The 24,200-nt window shown below is 49.2% G+C and overlaps 1 protein-coding gene across 2 annotated transcripts in view; it reads left to right on the forward strand.

Annotated features, from left to right (window-relative positions):
- SLIT3 (slit guidance ligand 3) overlaps positions 1-24,200 on the forward strand; it is a 641,932-nt gene that overhangs the window by 539,409 nt on the left and 78,323 nt on the right. For both annotated transcript variants that reach the window (XM_050794632.1, XM_050794633.1), the window contains 5 exons: positions 293-367; positions 7,130-7,273; positions 8,028-8,171; positions 11,874-12,037; positions 13,058-13,190. In XM_050794632.1, the coding sequence (XP_050650589.1) occupies positions 293-367; positions 7,130-7,273; positions 8,028-8,171; positions 11,874-12,037; positions 13,058-13,190 (660 nt within the window). The remainder of the gene's footprint in view (positions 1-292; positions 368-7,129; positions 7,274-8,027; positions 8,172-11,873; positions 12,038-13,057; positions 13,191-24,200) is intronic.

Raw genomic sequence — 24,200 nt, forward strand, 5'->3', positions numbered from 1 at the left:
ACTTGGTAATTGATGGGTGCTGAAAACAACGCATGCCCAGGCGGAGTACTCAGAAAGTCCTCTACACCCCAGCCAAAGGAGGCTTCCTCCAGAAGGAGGAAGCAGCACTGCATATGCCTCCCCCACCTGCTGGGCCCCTCTGTCGGTGGGACTGATGTCAAAGCTTCCAATGGCTCTGTGGACCTTCACTGGGTGTGAGGTTAAGGCGCCAACGCACCCAAAGCCATGGGGAGTGCCAGGAGGGGCCCTGTCCACAGTTAACCTACGACTCATCTTCTTGCTTCCTACACAGGCGACTGAATGACAATGAGATATCTGTTCTGGAGGCCACTGGCATCTTCAAGAAGTTGCCCAACCTGCGGAAAATGTAAGTCAACTTCAGGAACTTGGCAGCAGCCTCTGTGCTCTAGCCAGAGCCTGTGTTCTAGACTAGAGGAACCAGGGGACCGGCCTCTCCACCAGCGTCTGCTCCAGCCCCTCCCAGCCTCCTCCTCAGCCCCGCTGTGGCCTCTGTTAGGGAACAAGACATGTAGACACAGACCAAAGTGATGCTTCATGGTTTTAGTTGAGTGTTATACAGAGCAAGCATTCCACACCATCCCTGACCCCGCCCTGGACCCTCTGCTCACCCCACCCCTACACCCCATCCAACAGCTACCCCAGGGCTGGTGTGTAGGACTCAGGTAAGGACTAGTGATGCGGCACAGGTGTCTAAGGTCTATGCTATTTGGCGATTTTTGTGTGGTGACAGTTAGATGTCTGTTTTCAAATGGAATCAAAAGACCCCGCGTCACTGATACACATCAGAGTGAACATGCCAGCAGCTTCCCACGATGGGTTTCCATCTAGGAGTTCGTGGGTCTGACCGTGCCTTGGCCTAGGCAAGGGCCTACACGCCTATATTGGCTTCTCCACTGCCAGAGATGCACATCATCCTAACCCTCTCCCTGCCTAACCCTGACTAGGCTTGGGCCTAGTCATAAAGGTAATGAGAATGATGTTGGTGCACCAGTAGAGTCCTTGTCCTGAGCTAGGGACCATGCTGCCTGCCTCACACGCATTGTCTCACTGAGTCTTCACCCACCCGTCCAGCGCTGGCTTCACAGTCCCCTTTGTGCAGGTGAGGAAGCCAAGGCTCAAAAAGTTTCTGTGACTTCTCTAAGACCACACAGCTAATGGGTCCCAGAGCTGGCATTCAGACTTGGGTCCACCTGCAATCATGCTAGTGTGAGGCTGGCTTGCTTCTCCTCGTCTTCCCTTCCGGGCCCCCCAGCAGAGGTAGCAGCACAGAAGGGGAGGCTCTTTACCATCTCATCCCCAGGGAGGCACTCTTCTCTTTAGCCCCTCTCCCTTCCCCCACCCCAAACTTCATGCCTTCTGGCCCTGGAGTTCAGGTCTGCCTTGAAAACCAGGGAGATAAGTCCATCCTCATGATTCATGGATTCCATATTTGAGAATTCGCTAAAATTTGTGTAAGTCCAAAGTCAAGACTCTCCATGCCTTTGTCATTCTTGGGCATGCACAGCACAGAAAAAAAAAAAACGGAGTCACCTACACCCATGTTCCCAGCTGGGGTCAAGTGAGGCCACGCTCTGCCTTCTTCTGTCACCTCTCATGCTGTCAGCCAGCGTCCTTTTGCATTATATTCAGTGCCATGTGTTTTGCATGTTTGTGGTTTTTGTTGGTGATTTTGCTGTTTAAAATGCGCCCCCCCAGACACAGTGCTGAAGGGCCGTCTAGCCATCCTAAGTGTGCAAATGCTGTGATGTGTCTTCCAGAGGACATGTGCGTGAGAGCTTGAGTTATAGTGCTGCTGGTCATGAGTTCAACGTTATAGATCAGCCATATGTGTGAAATAAGGTATCTTTAAACAGAAGCACACATATAATAAGGTTATATGTTGATAGGTTGATTAAAATGTGGAGACCAGAGGCTCACAAGACCCTAAACTTGTATTTCCCCAAAGAGCAATGCTTTGGTATTCACTAATGCAGTGTTCCCAGCAACTGTGTACAACGTAACTACTGCGAGTGCGGCTTCAGTGTCCCTTATCTGAAATGCGTGGGGTCAGAAGTGTTTCAGATTTCAGATATTTTTGGATTTGGGAATGTTTGCGTGTACACAATGAGACGTCATGAGGCTAGGAGGCAAGTCTAAACACGAAATTCGCTTACGTTTCATATACACCGTAAACACAGCCTGAAGGTAGCTATGCAATATTTTTAGTAATTTTGTGCATGAAACAAAGTTAATGCACATTGAACCTTCAGAAAGCAAAGGTGTCAGGTGTGGAATTTTCTTTTTTTTTTTTTTTTTTTTTTTTTTTTTTGAGACGGAGTCTCGCTCTGTGGCCCAGGCTGGAGTGCAGTGGCCGGATCTCAGCTCACTGCAAGCTCCGCCTCCCGGGTTCACACCATTCTCCTGCCTCAGCCTCCCAAGTAGCTGGGACTACAGGCGCCCGCCACCTCGCCCGGCTAGTTTTTTGTATTTTTTAGTAGAGACGGGGTTTCACCGTGTTAGCCAGGCTGGTCTCAAACTCCTGACCTGGTGATCCGCCCATCTCGGCCTCCCAAAGTGCTGGGATTACAGGCTTGAGCCACCGCGCCCAGCCAGGTGTGGAATTTTCTACTTGTGGCATCATATCAGCTCTCAAAAAGTTTTGGACATTCTGGTTAGGGATGCTTGCCTATAAAGAGAGTGGACTGCACCACCTTGTTTCTTTCTTGTTCCCCGTGCTCCCACCCATGCGTTCCCTGCAGACAAATAGGACAGAGGCCTTATAGGCCCTGGGCAGCATCTGGATCTCACTGGTACTACTCAGATCGCTTCCCTCCCTCCCTCCCTGCCTGCAGCCACCGCCTTGGTCATAGCTCCGGCGACTGCTCTATAACGGGGAGCAGTGGAGAGCATGTTGGGGGGCCAGCTGAGAGAGGGCACACTTGGGTGAGGATCATGGCTGTCACTGGGGTCCAGTGCCCCACTAGCTTCAGGGTCCCAACACAAGCATCACCCATCACCTGGCAGGAATTATTCTTTTTATTTCAACCCAGAGAAATGCACACTTCGTTTTTAACCTGAAGACAGAAACTTACAGGTCTATGGGCGTGAGCAGATATTAAGATGAATCAAGCTGGCCAAGTGCCAGCTTATCTACTGAACAGGATCTGCTAGTGTTTGCTTCTGTGAAGAAATATGTACTCTCCCATTTGAGGTGAAACTCAAGCACTTTGAGTCTTTCATCCTCCCAGTTTTGATAGGAACATGAGTATAGAGAATATTTCTGTATGCCCCAGAAAACAACAGCACAAACACATAATAAGTGTCAACAAACTCCCAGCATCAACAACCAAGCAACAAAAGGGAGTGGTGAGGTCTCTGGGAAAGTATGGGCCTAGATCTCATCAAAAGGGACAGATGTCACTCAGCTCATCCCAGTACTTGCCATGTTGGAATAAAGGTGAGGGCTGCCAAATGTTTCCACTTCTCAGGAGCTGCCACAAGTCCAGGTATGGAGAAAAAATGGGCAGGCAAGCCTGTGTGCGTTCTCAGTTCAGCTCTGCCCTTCCCAGCTATGTGACACTAGGAATGTCCTTAGCCTTTCTGAGCCTTAGTTTCATCATTTACGTATAGGAATAAATCCACCTTCCTTATAAGTTATTATGAGGATCAGAAATATGAGGCAATAAAGATGAAAGACATGGCTGTGGTACTGGGGAGACCGGGTGTGGAAAGACAGGAGAGGGCATGTGAGCTGAGTGACCCAGAGCAGCTGGTTATATATTTAAAACAGGGGTTGCACACCCAGACACTTTCAGGAGCCTGGGAGTAGCACAAATATGGAACGTGTCTGCATGCAAGGCCATAAAACTAGTAATAATAGCTAGCAGTGAGCACAAATTAAACACTTTACCCTGTGCCAGACAGTACAGATATGAATGCACTTAACCCTCACCAAGAAACCCTCAGGGGCTCTGAACTAACCCGAAGATGGAGAGAGGCCCCCTGGGTGGCCCTGGCTTTGCATTTTGTGGTTTCCTGGGACCTGCGTCATCATCAGTAAGATACTGCTCTGAGAATGTGATAGGGCTCTTAGAAAACCTCCATGCATTTGTTTTGTTTCTGGAGTGCTTGCCCCAAGCTGCACTTTCTGTCCTTCAGCTACTGCTGCCTGTAGTTGTGAGCGGTGCTTTGATGGATGGAGAGACGGCAGCAGCCAGCTCTTCTGGAAAATTCTATCCCCCTCTTTTTTACTCTCCTTCTGTTTTCCATTCTCCCAGCCTGAGGAAATCCAATTCACAAACCTTACAGTAATGTGATGTTAATTTTGCTCATTTAAAGAAACAGATGTCAGGAAATGGGAACCCTCCCACTTCATAGCTGCTTTAACTCATCTTCATTGCCCATCCCTTGTATCTTAACCCCCGCAAGAAGCTCAACTCTCTGGAGCAAAAGCCTTCTCCTCTGGCATTCGGGTGAGTTACAGCTGCTGGAGAGCCTTTATCTCTCCTCCCGCGTCTAATTTGGGGGTAATTTGCAGTCTCCCCAGTGCATTACCTTCATTCCTGGGTTATCCCAGACCAGCGCTACCAGGATTTATAAGAAAACTGGCCAAGTTAAAGGAGAGCCAGGCAGGGAGTGGAAATCCAGTCTGTGAGTCTGCTGTCTCAGACCTTGGGCGAGGGATGCTGGGAATGCTCACTCCTGTTTTCCTGGCAGGATGGAAAGGAGAGAAGGAGAACGGGGTCATGCCGAGGAGCAGGGAGGGAACCAAGGCACCAACTGTTTCCTCCACACCTGGCCACAAGTGCAGGCATGGCCTTGCCCTGGGGCCTGGTCCCTCCTTGGGAAGAGGGAAGGCGGCCTGCATTGAGCCCCCAGCTCTGTCACTTGCTGCAAGTCAGTCCCTAAGGGAAGCCTCACCCCCGGCATCGCTGTGGGTCTGCCCAGAGCACAGACCAGGGACTTGGTGTGGTCCTAGATCCCCTTCCAGTGCTCTGGGACCTGGAGCAGTGCCTTCCTGCTCTGCGGCTCAGTATCTTCAGCAGTAAAATGGTCCTAGTCTATCTCTGAGCCCGCCAATTCTACCAGCTTTCGTGTGCTCTATGAGTTCACGGGCTCCACCTCCACCTGCGATTTCCTTGTTTGCAGAAGATGGTTCCCCATGCAAGGCTCTGAATAGGCTGTCTGCTTGGGAGGCTGGACTCTCCCCTGAGCTAGTATAAACACTGTCATCACCTTCAGCTCATCCATCTGGCCCGGGATGCTTTCCAGGGCTGGGCATTTTGATGGTCCACAGAAGCCCCCAGCAACCCTGCTAGGGAGAACTGGGAACTCGCGGTGCTAATGGCTCTGCAGCATCTGCTTGCTCTTCTGATCTCTCGTGAGGTCTGTGCAGGATGTCAGCATGCAGCCTCGGACGGAAGGGCTGCTTTCAGACCTCAGGGGCAGACTCAGAAATGGCAGCACCGGTCAGGCACAGTGGCTCACGCCTGTAATCCCAGCAATTTGGGAGGCCAAGGTGGGTGGATCACCTGAGGTCTGGAGTTCGAGACCAGCCTGACCAACATGGCAAGACACCATCTCTACTATAAATACAAAAAATTAGCAGGGTGTGGTGGCAGGCACCTGTAATCCCAGCTACTCAGGAGGCTGAGGCAGGAGAATCACTTGAACCCGGGGACAGAGGTTGCAGTGAGCCGAGATCGCGCCATTGCACTCCAGCCTGGGCGACAAGAGCAAAACTCCATCTCAAAAAAAGAAAAGAAAAGAAAAGAAAGAAATGGCAGCACTGAGGGCTTGATAGGACCAAGCTCACTTTAAGCAAATACAATATCCAAAATCTTGAATTTTGCAAAGAAGTAATATCCACATAGCCAAAGAAATACTTACTTATGAAAAAAAAGGTTCAATGGAGTACATTTGATATGCCAGAAAACGTGGCTTCAAATCCCAGTTCTGTCAGCTGCGTGACTGCGAGCAAGTTAGTTAATCTCTCTGAACCTCAGTCCCATCATCCATAAAATGGAACAATAATAATAAATCAGTCCGACAGCCATTGTTTTCAGGGTTTGATGTGGTTGTGTTGGTCAGATCCCTCATGAGGTGCCTAGTACATAAGGAGTGGTCAACAAGTAGTAACTGGAAAGCACCTATTCGTTTGTATCAGGGATCCTTAACTGGTGAGAAAGCTAGAAGTTCCACAAATGCCCTAGTCCTTCTAAGGAGTTGGGGGCATGCTTTATATTTTTCTCTTGCCTTCCTCTTGAAAATTAGTGCTTAGCGAGAATCTCTAATGAAGAGAGAAAATAAGTTTGAGAGCCACTATTTTAACTCTGTTAGTCCCCCAGAGCACTGAAAAGACAATTCCACAGAAAAAAACTTCAAATCCCATCCAGTCTACTTTTTTAAATTGATACATAACAATTGTACCTATTTATGGGACACATGATATTTTGATACATGCATGCAATGTACAGTGATCAAACAGGATATTTAGGATATCCGTCACTTCTAACATTTATCATTTCTTTGTGTTGGAAGTATTTCAAATCTTCTAGCTATTTTGAAATATATATTATTGCCTACTGTGACTGTCACCCTATCAAACACTAGAACTTATTCCTTTTAGCTCCCCATTAACCAACCTCTCTTCATCTCCCCTAAACCTTCCCAGCCTCTGGTAACCGTCCTTCTACTCCCTACCTCCATGAGATCAACGTTTTTTAGCTCCCACGTATTAGGAGGAACATATGATGGTTGCCTTGCTGTGCCTGGCTCAATTCACTTAATACAATGACTTCCAGTGCCATTCACGTTGCTGCAAATGACAGGTTTTCATTCTTTTTATGACCGAATAGTATTCCATTGTGTGTATATACACCACATTTTCTTTCTCCATTCATCCACTGACCAGGCAGTCTGTTTCACAAGGGTAGCCTCACCTGTGTAGGGCCGGAGTCCCTGCTCCCTGGGCCAGATGCTAAAGACCAAAGGTCAGGGAGCCCAAGACTAAGCTCCTTCCACCATCCAGTCCTCGGTCTCCCCAGCAGCTGCAGGGCAGGTCATTCCCTCCCTGTATCAAGACTGTCTGCTCTTTTTGATTCTCCCCTATTCTGTGTCTTCCTTCTAGAAACCTGAGTAACAATAAGATCAAGGAGGTGCGAGAGGGAGCTTTCGATGGAGCAGCCAGCGTGCAGGAGCTGATGCTGACGGGGAACCAGCTGGAGACAGTGCATGGGCGCATGTTCCGTGGCCTCAGTAGCCTCAAAACCTTGTGAGTTCCTGTGGTGGGGCCTGGGCCAAGACCCAGAGGGAGATGAGAGGGCAGGGGAATTAGAGACAGACTATGAAGGCAAGTGGGACCTAGGCGCTGTCTCGGCCTGCTGAATCCCTCTCCCTCTCCTCCTGGAGTCAGAGTCATCAGATATTCCACAGCCTTGGATGGGAAGAATTTAGCATGCTGAACCCCCTCCAGCATACACACTCACACTCACCCAACGTAGCCACCCACTCTCGCGTATACACATATATAGATCCATACCAGAAACTTGCTGAAGGAGGCACACAAACACACATTGACTCACAAACATAAGCACAAGGACCTCTATAAAAATGATATATGCAGACACATGCAACATGCACATAAACATATACACAAACAGGCACAGACATACAAGCACACACACACATATAAGCTGATAGCTACAACCACTTCTTGATTCTCTCTTCTCCTCCCAGAAATACGTGTGCACACCTTGCAGCCACACGATATGCGTGTGTATACATACATATGCATGGTATGTGCTTCCAAGAAAGCATGCACCAGCAACAATGTACACACGCAATACACACAGCCCCAGTGGGGCTCCAGTCCCTGCGATCACAGGACAAACCTGAGCAATGTGGCTGGACTGAGCTTAGAATCGGCAAAAGCATCTCACCTATACACACACCCTCGCCACCGTGGCACCATTTGGGACAGAAAAGATCATGCCTGTGCTATCTCATCCCCACCCCTCTCTCTGTAGGATGCTGAGGAGTAACTCGATCAGCTGTGTGAGTAATGACACCTTTGCCGGCCTGAGTTCAGTGAGACTGCTCTCCCTCTATGACAATCGGATCACCACCATCACCCCTGGAGCCTTCACCACGCTTGTCTCCCTGTCCACCATGTAAGTTGTCCTGGGTCCACTGCCCACGCACTCTGGGGTCCCACTCCACAGAGCGCTCTCCTCCCAGCTCCCTGTTACCTGTGGCCAAGCTCATCTATCCATTTGTCCACTTAAAAACTCGTCAGGCTTTCTGTATGTGCCAGGCATCGTCTAGGTGCTGAGGCTGCACACGCCCAGCCCCTCCTTCCTGGAGCTCACAGCATAGTGAATTGACACAGAAAGCAGATCCGCAGTGATTTGAAAACCCGAGCTGGAAGGCCAGGTGTGGTGGCTCATGCCTGTAATCCTAGCACTTTGGGAGGCTGAGGTGGGCGGATCACCTGAGGTGAGGAATTCGAAACCAGCCTGACCAACATAGTAAAACCCCTTCTCTGCTAAAAATACAAAAGCTAGCCAGGTTTGGTGGCAAGTATCTGTAATCCCAGCTACCTGGGAGACTAAGGCAGGACAGTTGCTGGAACCTGGGAGGCGGAGGCTGCAGTGAGCCGAGATCATGCCACTGCATAACAGCCTGGGTGACTGAGCAAGACTCCGTGTCAAAAAAAAACAACAAAAAAACATGGGCTTTGCTGAGAAAAACTGGAGCTGTATTCTGGAAGGCAAGTGGGAGTTAGCTGTTGAAGAAAGTGGACATTGCAGTTCCTTCAGAGGGAAGGGCATGTCCAAGGGCCCTGTGGTTGGTTGCAACAGAGCAAATACATGGGACTGAACATCTGCCAGCATGGTCACAGCGCTGAATGAGGGAGGGCATGACGTAAGGCAAGGCTGGAGAGGAAGCCAGGGTCAGGCTGCAGGACTGCTGTGGACCATCTGGTCTTTGTCCAGAGCACATTAGGAAGACTGGAACCTTAAAGTAGACCAGTAACATCACCAGACAGGGGCTTAAAAAGGTGTCACTGGTGGCCAGGCTTGGTGGCTCACGCCTGTAATCCCAGCACTTTGGGAGGCCAAGGCGCGTGAATCACGAGGTCAAGAGATCAGACCATCCTGGCCAACACGGTGAAACCCCGTCTCTACTAAAAATGCAAAAATTGGCTGGGCGTGGTGGCGCATGCCTGTAGTCCCAGCTACTTGGGAGCCTGAGTCAGGAGAATCACTTGAACCCGGGAGGCGGAGGTTGCAGTGAGCCGAGATTGTGCCACTGCGCTCCACTCCAGCCTGACAACAGAGCGAGGCTTCATCTCAAAAAAAAAAAAAATTAATTCCTTAATTAATTTTTTTAAAAAAACAAAAAAACAGAAAGATGCCATTAGCTGCTTCAGTGGGTATTGGAACCAGAATTAGAACCCAGCTTTCTGGACACCTAAAAGAGTGCTCCTGCCCGGGTAGTGCACTGTTGTGGGAAGGGAGCCTCTGTGGAATAATGGGTAAGACTCTAGAGCCAAATTTCCTAGGTTCAAATCCTGGCTGTGCCTCTTGTTAGCTGTGTGACCTTGGGAAAGTGACTTCATCTCTGTGTGTTTCCATTTCCCTTCTGCATAATCTACCTCCTAGGATGGTTATGAGGATTGAATCTGGTGATGCCTGAAAACACACAGCAAGGGCCTAGGTGTAGAAAGTGCTCAACACATGCGCGTTTTACAGCTGCTCATCGTATTTCCATGTGGCTCTGTTATCCTTAGTCGCTGGTTCATTGTCCCCTCTCTAACCTTCCCCGAAGACCCTTCGGAAGGCGGAAGGAAGGGCTGCTGCTGCACCTTCTGTTGCTGCCCTGCGCCTCTTCTGTCGCGGCCCTGCGCCTCTTCTGTCGCGGCCCTGCGCCTCTTCTGTCTCTGCCCTGAGCCTCTTCTGTCGCTGCCCTACGCCTCTTCTGTTGCTGCCCTATGCCTATTGCACTTGGAATCAAAGCCGAAGTTAGAGGAGGACCTAAAGGCCAGCCCCACATCATCTGGCCCCTCATGCCCTGCCTGTCCCCTCCCTGCCTCCATTCTAGCTTCACGGGGCTCCTCGCCATTTTCCCATGATCCCAGCCCACTCCCACCTTGGAACTTTGCACTCCCTGGAACACCCTCCCCTGGCCTCCCTCCCCCCAACCTCCCTCCCCCGGCCTCCCTCCCCCCGGCCTCCCTCCCACCGGCCTCCCTCCCCCGGCCTCCCTTCCCCTGACCTCCCTCCCCCCGCCTCCCCCCCCCCGGCCTCCCTCCCCCGGCCTCCCTTCCCCCGGCCTCCCTCCCCCGACCTCCCTCCCCCGGCCTCCCTCCCCCTGGCCTCCCTCCCCCCGACCTCCCTCCCACCGGCCTCCCTCCCCCGGCCTCCCTCCCCCCAACCTCCCTCCCCCGGCCTCCCTCCCCCCGGCCTCCCTCCCCCCGACCTCCCTCCCTTCCACTTTTGCTCAAGCGTCACCTGCCTCACCCCACTCCACCCCTCTGCCATAACCCCAATCCCTCTAGCCCTGCCCCCTAATATTGCATAGCACTAACCATGGCCTAATATACTGTGTCATTTACTAACTTGCTGTTAATCATATATTATCTGCCCATCACCGTATAAGATCCCGAAGGACAGGGATATGCAACTGCTTTGTTCACTGCTGTATCCTTAATGTTTAGATCTGTGCCAAGAGCATAAGCAGAGCCCGGCATATAATTGTTCAGTAGAGGAATGAATCGAATGAGTGACATCAACAGGAGGGGACAGTGGGTTGGGAGCTAACACCAGTGAGCTGGTCCATTTTAGTCCATGTTTAGCCTCTTCGAGGTACCTCCACACTGGAAATCCAAAGACACCTAAGATGCCCAGAGGGGCAGTCAAAGCATTCGGGGAACCAGCTCTGACCCGTGAAGTAACTTGCCCCGCTTCACAGCTACTGAGTGTCAGAGCCTGGACTCCAACCCCGGAACAGCCACTCGCAAGCCCTTCATTGCCGTATCATCCGATGGCCACTCAAGGGCCGTCTTCCCCTCTTACATAAGCTCCCCAAGCCTTACTTTCCTCATGTGAGAAAAGGAAGACAATGTTACCTCCTTCCTGAGGTTGCTGTGACAGGAATGAATGAGACAATGGATTTATAAAGCGCGTGGCATGGTCCCAGTCCTGTAGTAAACACTCACGAAGGGATAGAGGGATAGCTGCCAGCATCCCCTCATCTCTCCGTCAGTCCACAGATGCATATAAAGGGCCTGTGATGACATAACGGTAGTTTCCGGATATGCAGAGGCAAACAGACCCCACCCTCGTGTGTGTAGAGTCCACGGTGCAAGACGAGCACAGAAACCAATCATTGCACACTCCCATGGGTGCTACGGGGAGAATGAAGGGTTATGTGGGAAACGATAGGATAGGGCTGAAGTGTCCCACTTGATATGGGGGACTCAGAGAAGGCTTCCTTGATGAAATGTCACTGAAGCCAAGGACTAAAGAATGAGGAGAAGCCAGCCAGCAACCTGTAAACATACGGGTTCCCAGCAAGGAGAGTAGTAAGTGGGAAGGCTCTCGGGGTAAATCTCTGCTAAGGACCCAAAGGCAGTTCACACAGCCAGGGCTCGGTACACAAGGGAGGGCATGACGAGAGACCACAGACGCATCCGTCAGTGGCGGGGGTCTGGAATGAGACCCTCGCAGAGACTGCATCTGGGGAAGAGCCTACATTTCCTTCCTGAGACCTCCTCCTTCCCGGCTGGGAGAGCTGGGCTCTGGGCAGCAGATCTCAGGGCCGCTCCCACAGTAGAAGGGTGGAGGCTAAGCACCTTTCTCTCTTCCTAGAAACCTCCTGTCCAACCCCTTCAACTGCAACTGCCACCTGGCCTGGCTCGGCAAGTGGTTAAGGAAGAGGCGGATTGTCAGTGGGAACCCTAGGTGCCAGAAGCCGTTTTTCCTCAAGGAGATTCCCATCCAGGATGTGGCCATCCAGGACTTCACCTGTGACGGTGAGAAGGCTGGGGGTCAAGGGCTGCAGGGAAGGCCCTGGGAAGGCAAGGAAGATGGTGGAGATAAAGGATCAGATACTCCCTGAGGTCTGATTCCACTTTGCTTTGGGCACACAGCTGGGGCTCTGGAGAACTTTGCAGATCTGCTGCTAGTCCACATGGCTCCTTCATGCCAGTTAAGAGAAGTCGCCCACTTCAGAAGTCATTTTACTTCCATCGGTTAGAAATCTGTCTTCATTAAGACAAGACACTGCTCATTAAAATGAGATACTGCCATCTATGAGAACACTGTTGTACCACATATACTAATCTATCATGTCCACAGTGAGATTGGTACCCCTTAAATGATATGGCACCCTTGTGGAGTGCACAACCTATACAACTGTACATGGGAGTCCTGGCCTCAGTCTTCCTCTCTGCATCATGATGAGACTCAGAGTATGTACTCATGAGAAACAGACTTCAAGAAAAGTCTTGTCACTGGCTGGGGATATGGATATCTGAGGTTTTGGTTCTCAGGATCCCAGAGGGCCTATTTATTTGCATAAATTCAAGCCAGCACAGTTCTTTACTTGATCAACTTTGGGTTATCTAGAGACAGATAATTAACTGAGATTAAGGCATAATGGAGGCTTGGGACACACTCACCACCCTGGAGGGACTGTGTAGTTTTGGAAGGAGAGAAGGAAAGGAGAAAGAGGAAGCGAAAAGACGAGACTGTCCCCTCCCCCGAGCACTCCTCCAGTCAATTGGGCTTATTCCTGATCTGGGAATGGTGACCTCTTTCCTGTTACTCTTGCTGAGCCTCCTGGATGGTCTTCATCTTACCTCAAATGAGGTAGAAGGTAGGCGACACCCGCCAACCACGGATGAGACCAGCAGGTACCCTATTCCTGGTTCTAGCACACAGCTGGGACAGGGGACAACTTGTCTTTACGGAGAACACGCAGCCTTGCTCACTGGCGCCCCCCAGTGGGGCTTATCTCCCACAACGCTCACCCTCTCTGGGGCTCTCCACAGGCAACGAGGAGAGTAGCTGCCAGCTGAGCCCGCGCTGCCCGGAGCAGTGCACCTGCGTGGAGACAGTGGTGCGATGCAGCAACAAGGGGCTCCGCGCTCTCCCCAAAGGCATGCCCAAGGATGTGACCGAGCTGTAAGTACCCCCAGCGCCTCCAAGCACCCTGTCATCTCACCACCAGCAGCATCCTCCATGCTTTACCCCAGAATCTCGAGCAAGGCAACATGGCGAAACTGCCCTGGGGAGACCCTACTTGAATGGATCCCAGCAAGATGGCAGTGGAGCCCTCACCAAGATGGCAGCCATGGGCTTTGACAAGGGCACAGGAAACACGGCTCCCCCAGTGCCTCTGCCTGGCAGGAGAGGAGTCTCTGACCCCGTAATTCCTAAAGCTACCCTGAATATAAGTGGGAGGGTTATTGCCTCATTTTCCATATCATCCCTGAAACCCCTGCTCTGTACACCCTCTTCCTAAGACTCCTCAGCAGTCTCTTAGTCTGATTCCCGCAGCCGTGCAGGATAATTGTGAAAACATTGTCCAGTGGATGCTGTGGCTTACCAAGCACTTTTCTGAATAGGATCCTATTCCAAGTTCAAACAGCCCTGTCAAGCATGAGGCCCCATTTTACAGATGAGGTCTTAGCTCTGAGTCCCATCCATTCTCAGAACGGGAGCTTTCTTATTCCACAGCCCAAGCTCCTGCCACTGACTCCTCAGGTCCTGTCTCTGCACCAGAAACTCCCAGCTCAACAAAAAAGGTGTTAGCCTCTTCCTGAAGGGCTCTTAATATTATGGAGAAAATCCTATTTCTGCCCCCTGGAAAGCACAGACAGAAGGACGAAGTGGTCCCCTAGTGAGGGGGCCTCCCTGGAATGCACCAGGAGCACTGCAGCGAGGACCAGAGGAGCACCACACACTCGCACAACCAACACACACCATGTGCACACTCGCATCCGTCCACTCCTTCACTCATCCACGCAACACATATTGACCAGGCTTCTCGGGTGTCAGGTACTCTGCTCACATTGGAGAGACAACGGCGAGCAAGATGGGTGTGACCCCTCCACTCCCGGGGCTCATGGTATTAGGGAAGGTAGACATTCACGCGATCATTGCAGATCACATGTGAAGTGACAACTGTGAAAAATGCTACAAAAAAAGAGGTACAAGGTTGCTAGGACATGCAAAGTGAGAAGTATGACAGAGACAGGAAGCTCCAAGAAAGCTGCCCTGGGGAAATGATGCTAGAGCTGCAAGCTGAGGGGTGAGGGGCAGGTCACTAGGAGGGAGGAGGCGGTGCTCCAGGCTGAAATTGCTGCATAAGCAAAGGCCCTGCATGGGAGTGGGCAGAGCCAGGGAGAGGCAACAGGAACAGCCCAAGTGCCCGAACAGGAACACACCCACAAACCAACACCACACACCACACACCACCACACCACACACCCACACCACCACACCCACACACCATACTGACACACCCACACACCACACTGACACACCACCACACTCATACCACCACACCATCACCACACCCACACAGCACCACACCCACATACACCACACCACCACACCCACACCACACTGATACACCACCACACCCACACAGCACCACACCCAAATACCACCACACCCACACACCACACCATCACCACATTCACACAGCACCATACCACACACCACCACACCCACACCCCACACCAACACACCAGCACAGCACCACACCCACACACCACACCGACATACCACCACACCACACACCACCACACCACACACATCTGATGCTTGACTTTGACATCTCTCTTACCAGGCCCTATGCACATCCCCTTTTCTGGGCCAGGTTAGCACATACAGGCATACCTTGGAGATACTGTGGGTTCAGTTCCAGACCACCATAAAGCACAAACTGCAATAAAGCAAGTCACACAAATGTTTTGGTTTCCCAGTGCATATCGAAGTTATGTTTATACTATACCGTAGTCTATTAAGTGTGCAATCTCATTGTGTTGAAAAAAAAAACCAATGTACCAATGTACATACCTTAATTCAAAAACGCTTTATTGCTAAAAAATGCTAACGATCACCTGAGCCTCCAGCGAGCTATAATCTTTTTCCTAGTGGGGGGTCTTGTCTTGATGTTGATGGCTGCTATCTGATCAGGGTGGTGGCCAAACACTGAGTGGCTATGGCAATTTCTTAAAATAAGACAGTAGTGAGGTTTGTCACATCGATGGACTCTTTCTTCATGAAAGATTTCTCTGTAGTACACAATGCTGTTTAACATCATTTTCCCATAGTAGAAGTTCTTTTAAAATTGGAGTCAAGGCCAGGTGCGGTGGCTCACACTTGAAATCCCAGCACTTTGGGAGGCCAAGGCAGGTGGATCACTTGAGGTCGGAAGTTCGAGACCAGCCTGGCCAACACAGTGAAACCCCATCTCTACTAAAAATACAAAAATTAGTGGGACATGGTGGCACACGCCTGTGATTCCAGCTATGGGGGAGGCTGAGGTATGAGAATGGCTTGAACCTGGGAGGCAGAGGTTGCAATGAGCCAAGATTGCACCACTGCACTCCAGCTTAGGCGATAAAGTGAGACTGTGTCTCAAAAAAAAAAAAAAAATTGGAATCAATCCTCTCAAACCCTGCTCTACTTCATCAACTGAGGTTATATGATATTCTAAATCCTTTGTTGTCATTTCCACAACGTTCATAGCATCTTCACCAAAAGTAGATTCCATTTCAAAACACCAATTTCTTTCCTCATCTGTAAGAAGCAATTCCTTATCTGCTCAAGTTTTAGCCTGAGATTACAGCAATTCAGTCACATCTTTAGGCTCCACTTCTAATTTCAGTTCTCACTATTTTCACCATATCTGCAGCTACTTCCTCCACTGAAGTCTTGAACCCCTCAAGGTCATCCATAGGGTTGGAATCACCTTCTTCCAAACTCCTATTAATATTGCTATTTTGACCTCCTACCATGAATCACAAATGTTCAAATGGCATCTAGAACAGTGAATCCTTTCCGAAAGGTTTTCAATTTACTTTGCCCAAATCCATCAGAGGAATCACCATCTATGGCAGTTATGGCCTTATAAAATGTATTTATTAAATAATAAGACTTGAAAGTTGAAACTACTCCTTGATCCATGGGCTGCAGAATGGATGTTATGTTAGCAGACATGAAAACAACATTAATCTGTGTGTACATCTCCATCAGAGCTCTTAGATGACCAGGTACATTGTCAGTGAGCAGTAATATTTTGAAAGAAATCTTTATGTCTGGGCAGCAGGTCTCAACAATGGGCTTAAAATATTCAGCAAAATATGCCGTAAACAGACGTGCCATCATCCAGTCTTTGTTGCTGTATTTCTAGAGCACAGGCAGAGTAGATTTAGCTTAATTCTTAAAGGCCCTAGGATTTTCCAAATGGTGAATGAGTATTGACTTCAACTTCAAGTCACCATCAGCAGTGGCCCCTAACAAGAGAGTCAGCCTGCCCTTTGAAGCTTTGAAACCAGGCATTGACTTCTCCTCTCTATCGGTGAAAGTCTTAGGTGGCATATTCTTTCAATAAAAGGCTATTTTTGTCTCCATGGAATATCTGTTATTTAGTGTGGCCACCTTCATCAATTATCTTAGCTAGATCATCTGGATAACTTGCTACAGCTTCTCTGTCAGCACTTGCTGCTTCACTTTACACTTTTCTGTTATGAAGATAGCTTCTTTTTGTTCTGTTTTGTTTTGTTTTGTTTTGAGATGGAGTCTCGCTCTGTCACCAAGGCTGGAGTGCAGTGGCGCAATCTCGACTCACTGCAAGCTCCACCTCCCGGGTTCATGCCATTCTCCTGCCTCAGCCTCCCCAGTAGCTGGGACTACAGGCGCCCGCCACCACGCCAGGCTAATTTTTTGTATTTTTAGTAGAGACGAGGTTTCACCATGTTAGCCAGGATGGTCTCGATCTCCTGACCCTCGTGATCCGCTCCCCACCACCACCCTGGCCTCCCAGAGTGCTGGGATTACAGGCATGAGCCATTGCGCTCTGCCATCTTCTTTTCTTAAACCTCATGAACCAACTATTGCTAGCTTCACACTTTTCTTCTGCAGTTTTCTCACCCCTCTGAGCCTTCACAGAATTAAGGAGAGTTAGGGCCTTGCTTTGGATTAGGCTTTGGCTTGAGGGAATGTTGTGGCTGGTTTGATTTTCTATCCAGACCGCTAAAAGTTTTTGCATATCAGCAATAAGTCATTCTCATCATTCATGTGTTCATTGGACTAGCACTTTTAAGTTTCTTTAAGAACTTTTTATTTACGTTCACAACTTGGCTATTTGGTCCAAGAGGCCTAGCTTTGATCTGTCTTAGATTTTGATATGCCTTCCTCATTAAACTTCATCATTTCTATCTTTTGATTTGAAGTGAGAGATGTGTGACTCTTAGAGGCCATCGTAGGGTTATTAGTTGGCCCAATTTCAATATTGTACTGTGTCTCCGGAAATAGGGAGGTCCGAGGAGAGGGAGACAGGGAACAGCTAGTTGGTAGAGCAGTCAGAACACACACAACATTTATCAATTAAATTCATCATCTTTGATGGGCATGGTTCATGGTGCCCCAAAACAATTACAATAGAGACATCAAAGATCACTAATCACAGATCACCGTAAAAGTATAATAATAATGAAAAAGTTTTAAATATTGTGAGAATTACCAAAATGTAACACAGAGACAAGAAGCCAGCATGTGCTGTTGGAAAAATGGCACTGATAGACTTGCTTGAGGCGGGGTTGCCATAAACCTTCAATTTTTAAAAAACGCAATATCTACAAAGTGCAATAAAGGAAAGTGCAATGAAACCAGGTACGCAGTACCCTCAGGTGTAAGCGACAGAACACAACCCAGGCCCCTCCAGGGAATGTTTCTTTGATCCACGCTGCTAATAATGCCTCTGGGGACAGAACTTGAACATGCCAGGTTCTTAGACTAGCACATGGCGTGAACCTCCAGGGCGCACAGGCACGCACCACCACGCCCAGCTAATTTTTGTTTTTTTGTTTGTTTGTTTGTTTTTTAGTAGAGACAGTGTTTCACCCTGTTGGCCAGGATAGTCTCCATCTCTTGACCTCGGGATCTGCCCGCCTCAGCCTCCCAAAGTGCTGGGATTACAGACACATTCTGACAGTATCATTGCAGTGCCTGCATCCAGCCCTAGAGCCCGGTATCTTCCAGTGCATTCTTCAGTTATCTGAGTTGATACATTCTCTTTATGCTTAAGGTGGTGTGAGCAGATTTTCTTCCTCTTTGCCCAGGAGGAAAGCTAATATACCACTTCATAAGCTAGCTGTGAGGATTGAAAGACTGGATGCCAGGGGTTCAGAAGCACTCAGTCACATCAGCTATGACGATTGTTATCATTGTCATGACTCCTCCTCTATGTTTTTGAGTGGATTTTGGGGCCAGTCCTCTGGGAGTTACCCACATAGGATAGAAGCCTGAAAGTGCGCGGCTTGTATGTCAAAGGCCATGGTGAGTCCTGCGACCTGATTCCAGGACTGCAGAGGAGACACTGCATTTTGGCAGAGTGGTCGGTGCCTGTCCCCTTTCTCTCTGCGTCTTCCATTTCACCCCACTCCCCAATTCCCATCAGAGGCCTCTCTGGGTGAGGAGGAAATCACCTCATTTTTACACAGGCCAGCTCCCTCCAGTCTGAAATGGGTGCAGATAAAAACAGATGCTAGTCTGCGATGGGGAAGCAGGTAGAATGTGGTAGAAAGAGCACTGGGCTAGGAGCCCAGAGGTGAGTCCCAGCCTTGGTTCTGCCTGTGCCTTGGGGCCACTCGGCAGCATCTCTTCCCACTCCTGCCCCCAGAAGCCACATTGCAGCCACCCCTATGGCTTCTTGTGATTCCCCCGGTGATATGCCTTTCCTGACTTCAGGGCCCCTGTCCAGGACATTTATGTTCTCCCGGCCTAGAATGTTCTTCTCTCCCATCCCTACTTAGGTAACCCCCTCTGGTTTCTCAGCCTCAGTCCTTCCTGAAAGCACAAGTTAAGAAGAGTGATTCTGAAAACAAATAGTCTCGGGTTTAAATTCCAACTTGACTACCTACTGATTGCATCACTTTGGGCAAGTTACTTCATCTCATTCAGACTCTATGTACTGATCTGTGAAACGGGGATAACAGTGGTGTATCCTTCACAAGGTAGAAGGTGACTAAGATAACATAACCAAAGCACTTAGCCCTGTGCGCAGCGCATAGCCACGGTTTGATGAATGTCAGTGGTGATTATTAACCTTCCTTTCAGAAAGCCTTTTGGGTGGCTAAGACTGGGTTGTGTGCCTCTCACTTGCATCCCCATGGCTCTTCTCTCAGGTATCACCCTGTATTGTAGTTGCTTATTTACTTAACTTCTCCTTCTAGACCAAGAGTTCCCTGAGGGCAGCAATTGTGTCTCATTCACATTCTGTTTTCTTTCCCCCTTCAGAGTTAAGCACAGCAGCTAACCCATAGCAGGTATTCAGGAAAGGATGAATAAGAAAATGATCTTGAACAATAAACCTCTCTGAATCTGTCTTTTCTTCTTTTTTTTTTTTTTTTTTTTTTTTTTTTTTTTTGAGACCAAGTCTCGCTCTGTGGCCCAGGCTGGTAGGCTGGTGTGCGGTGGCTCTATCTCCGCTCACTGCAAGCTCTGCCTCCCGGGTTCACACCGTTCTCCTGCCTCAGCCTCCCATGTAGCTGGGATCCGCCACCACGCCCAGCTAATTGTATTTTTTAGTAGTCATGGGGTTTCACCGTGTTAACCAGGATGGCCTCGATCTCCTGACCCTGTGATCTGCCCGCCTCGGCCTCCCAAAGTGCTGGGATTACAGGCGTGAGCCACCATGCCGGCCGCACATGGATTCTTGAATGTGTGTTTCCCAATGCTCCAGAGAAACTGGACCTCACTCTCAGGTCCAGGCATTTCCCAATGCTCCAGAGAAACTGGACCTCACTCTCAGGTCCAGGCATTTCCCAATGCTCAGAGAAACTGGACCTCACTCTCAGGTCCAGGCATTTCCCAATGCTCAGAGAAACTGGACCTCACTCTCAGGTCCAGGCATTTCCCAATGCTCCAGAGAAACTGGACCTCACTCTCAGGTCCAGGCATTTCCCAATGCTCAGAGAAACTGGACCTCACTCTCAGGTCCAGGCATTTCCCAATGCTCCAGAGAAACTGGACCTCACTCTCAGGTCCAGGCATTTCCCAATGCTCCAGAGAAACTGGACCTCACTCTCAGGTCCAGGCATTTCCCAATGCTCAGAGAAACTGGACCTCACTCTCAGGTCCAGGCATTTCCCAATGCTCCAGAGAAACTGGACCTCACTCTCAGGTCCAGGCATTTCCCAATGCTCAGAGAAACTGGACCTCACTCTCAGGTCCAGGCATTTCCCAATGCTCCAGAGAAACTGGACCTCACTCTCAGGTCCAGGCATTTCCCAATGCTCAGAGAAACTGGACCTCACTCTCAGGTCCAGGCATTTCCCAATGCTCCAGAGAAACTGGACCTCACTCTCAGGTCCAGGCATTTCCCAATGCTCAGAGAAACTGGACCTCACTCTCAGGTCCAGGCATTTCCCAATGCTCAGAGAAACTGGACCTCACTCTCAGGTCCAGGCATTTCCCAATGCTCCAGAGAAACTGGACCTCACTCTCAGGTCCAGGCATTTCCCAATGCTCAGAGAAACTGGACCTCACTCTCAGGTCCAGGCATTTCCCAATGCTCCAGAGAAACTGGACCTCACTCTCAGGTCCAGGCATTTCCCAATGCTCCAGAGAAACTGGACCTCACTCTCAGGTCCAGGCATTTCCCAATGCTCAGAGAAACTGGACCTCACTCTCAGGTCCAGGCATTTCCCAATGCTCCAGAGAAACTGGACCTCACTCTCAGGTCCAGGCATTTCCCAATGCTCAGAGAAACTGGACCTCACTCTCAGGTCCAGGCATTTCCCAATGCTCAGAGAAACTGGACCTCACTCTCAGGTCCAGGCATTTCCCAATGCTCCAGAGAAACTGGACCTCACTCTCAGGTCCAGGCATTTCCCAATGCTCCAGAGAAACTGGACCTCACTCTCAGGTCCAGGCATTTCCCAATGCTCAGAGAAACTGGACCTCACTCTCAGGTCCAGGCATTTCCCAATGCTCCAGAGAAACTGGACCTCACTCTCAGGTCCAGGCATTTCCCAATGCTCCAGAGAAACTGGACCTCACTCTCAGGTCCAGGCATTTCCCAATGCTCAGAGAAACTGGACCTCACTCTCAGGTCCAGGCATTTCCCAATGCTCCAGAGAAACTGGACCTCACTCTCAGGTCCAGGCATTTCCCAATGCTCCAGAGAAACTGGACCTCACTCTCAGGTCCAGGCATTTCCCAATGCTCAGAGAAACTGGACCTCACTCTCAGGTCCAGGCATTTCCCAATGCTCAGAGAAACTGGACCTCACTCTCAGGTCCAGGCATTTCCCAATGCTCCAGAGAAACTGGACCTCACTCTCAGGTCCAGGCATTTCCCAATGCTCCAGAGAAACTGGACCTCACTCTCAGGTCCAGGCATTTCCCAATGCTCAGAGAAACTGGACCTCACTCTCAGGTCCAGGCATTTCCCAATGCTCAGAGAAGCTGAAACTAGGGCTGCCAGCCCAAGGGAAGGAAGGGAGGCCTTGAAAGTTGCTAAAAAGTTCATGTCCACCGTGGGTGTGAGCTGGGGTCATGCCCTTGAAGTTCTGTGTACACAAATGCCCCCGCATGCAGTGAGCTTCCTGCCCTCCCTTGGACCGGGCTGTGCCATGGGATGGGGCTGCAGAGAACGACCCAGTTATACTCTCCTTCCTGGGCCAATTGAGTGCCAAGTGACACATGTCAAAGAACAGAAATGCCATGACAATAGCCCATGAATGCTTTTTCCCAAAGGTCGTGGAACAGAAACTGAAATAACAACGATAATTGCATACAATTATAAAGTAAACTTCAGCACTTTGGGAGGAGACCTGATTTTCTGCTTTGGAAATGGTATCACTTCCCCTTGGCCAGGCGTGGCTTCCAAAGTGCACTGAGGAAGGCAGCCCTCACTTCTGTCCCCAAACTGTCTTCCTAGGGTGGAGGGTGGGGGGTAAGCAGGAGAATGAGTGTCAAAGAAAGTGAAAGCTGGCAGACCCAGAGAATTATGGCCGGGAGCCTCTGGTTCAGGGACATCGGCTGAGTCCAGATCCAGGGTTTCCAATGCAAGCTTTCCAGCTCCCTCAGGCATCATTAGTTATCTCAGGCAGGGCTGCCAGCTTACAAAACAAAATTAAGTTTAATTCACTGAGAAGAAGCAAAAACAAAGTTGCCCAGCATTTCTCTAAAGGGCAGGGTGTGAGAGTCTGTTGCAAGCCTGCAAGACCCCAGCAATACTATCCAAGCAGGCGGTGATTTTTTTCTCTAGTCAGCCCTCTGCAAACCCTCACTGGCCCTTCCCTCACAGTCTCCTCTCAATTCTACCCTGGGTGAGTCAAGCCAAACGGAGCCTCATTCCCACATTCAGTCTTGCAAGTGCTCTTTGAAGCAGGGCTACAGTACCCTCTTTGACCCCAAATCCTGTGCTCATGCCCATTCCAACAAAGGTTCTTAAATGTTTATATCTCAGGACTCCTTTATGCTTTTCAAAAGCATCCAGGACTCCAAGAACCTGTGTTTATGTGGGTTATAGTTATTGATATTGATCATATTAGAAACTAACACTGAGAAAATGTTAAAATATGCATCAATTCCATTTCAAAGTAGCTATCATATACCCATGACATGTTTATGTAAAAAGCACATTTTTAAGACAAACCAAAAGAAATGCAGGTGAGAGGAGTTTCATTGTTTTATATTTTTGCAAATCTCTTTGATATCTAGCTTCCTAGAAGACAGCTCGATTTTCATATCTGCTTCACCATTCACTTTTTTGTTTTATGTTTTTTGGGTGAAGTATAAGAAATCTGGCTTCACACAGAAATGTATTTGAAAAAGGGAGGAGCCAGGTGCAGTGGCTCACACCTGTAATCCCAGCACTTTGGGAGGCCAAGGTGGGTGGATCAGCTGAGGTTGGGAGTTTGAGACCAGCCTGACCAAAATGGAGAAACCCCGTCTCTACTAAAAATACAAAATTAGCCAGACGTGGTGTTGGGCGCCTGTAATCCCAGCTACTTGGGAGGCTGAGGCAGGAGAATCGCTTGAAGCCGGGAGGCGGAGGTTACGGTGAGCTGAGATCGTGCCATTGCACTCCGTCCTGTGTAACAGAGTGAGATTCTGTCTCAAAAAAAAAAAAAAGAAAGAAAAAAGAAGGAAAGAAAAAGGGAGGAATACTTTAATAGCCTTTTCAGATAATTATGGGTATTCTTTGATAAAGACCAAAGCTCAACAAGTGGCATTTTCTTAAAGGCTAGCTGTAGTGTGGAACCTGCCCCTGTACCAGTGAACCTTTGGTCCTCTGTTACATTAACTACCAATCTATCTTACACTTTGAATGGAACTTGCCCTGTGCACAGTCTTGTAACATCATGTGTTGGTCAATGGGAAAATGTCGGTTCACTGAGTTATACAGATCTTCCAAATGCTAACACATTTCATTATACAATATATTTTTAAAATAATGTCCTTTGATATCACCGCTGATCTCATCAGAAAAGTCTTTAAGTGACAGAAGGTTGTTAAGCTCAATGTGGCAGTGAAAAGTTTTCCAAAATTTTAATTTTTACTTGGAAGCACGAATTTATCATTGGCGACAAATACTGTGAGTTGCTTTTTTTTAAGTGATGGGCTTACTTTGTTCATTTTCAAGAAATTATCTACTAAATAGCCATGTCTGAGCAATGAGTTTGCCAGTCTTTCTTCTAGGTAAAAGCAGTGTTCCATGAAAAAATGTAAAAGACAGCTAGTTCAGCTTGCAACTCAATTACACAGGTACTTTTCTCTAGACAACCAACGTGCTGCGTGTGCACATCTTCCATTTTATCCTACGGAACATTAAAGGAAGGTGTGCTCAAGAGTTGAACGTTAATACAAACAATAATTCTTGATACTTCATCAAGGGCATTCCTGGTTTTTGTAAAACCTGCAAGCGCACAGAGGTGAAGAATACAGTGAC

The sequence above is a fragment of the Macaca thibetana genome, chromosome 6 (genome assembly GCF_024542745.1).
Source record: "Macaca thibetana thibetana isolate TM-01 chromosome 6, ASM2454274v1, whole genome shotgun sequence".
Lineage (NCBI taxonomy): Eukaryota > Metazoa > Chordata > Mammalia > Primates > Cercopithecidae > Macaca > Macaca thibetana.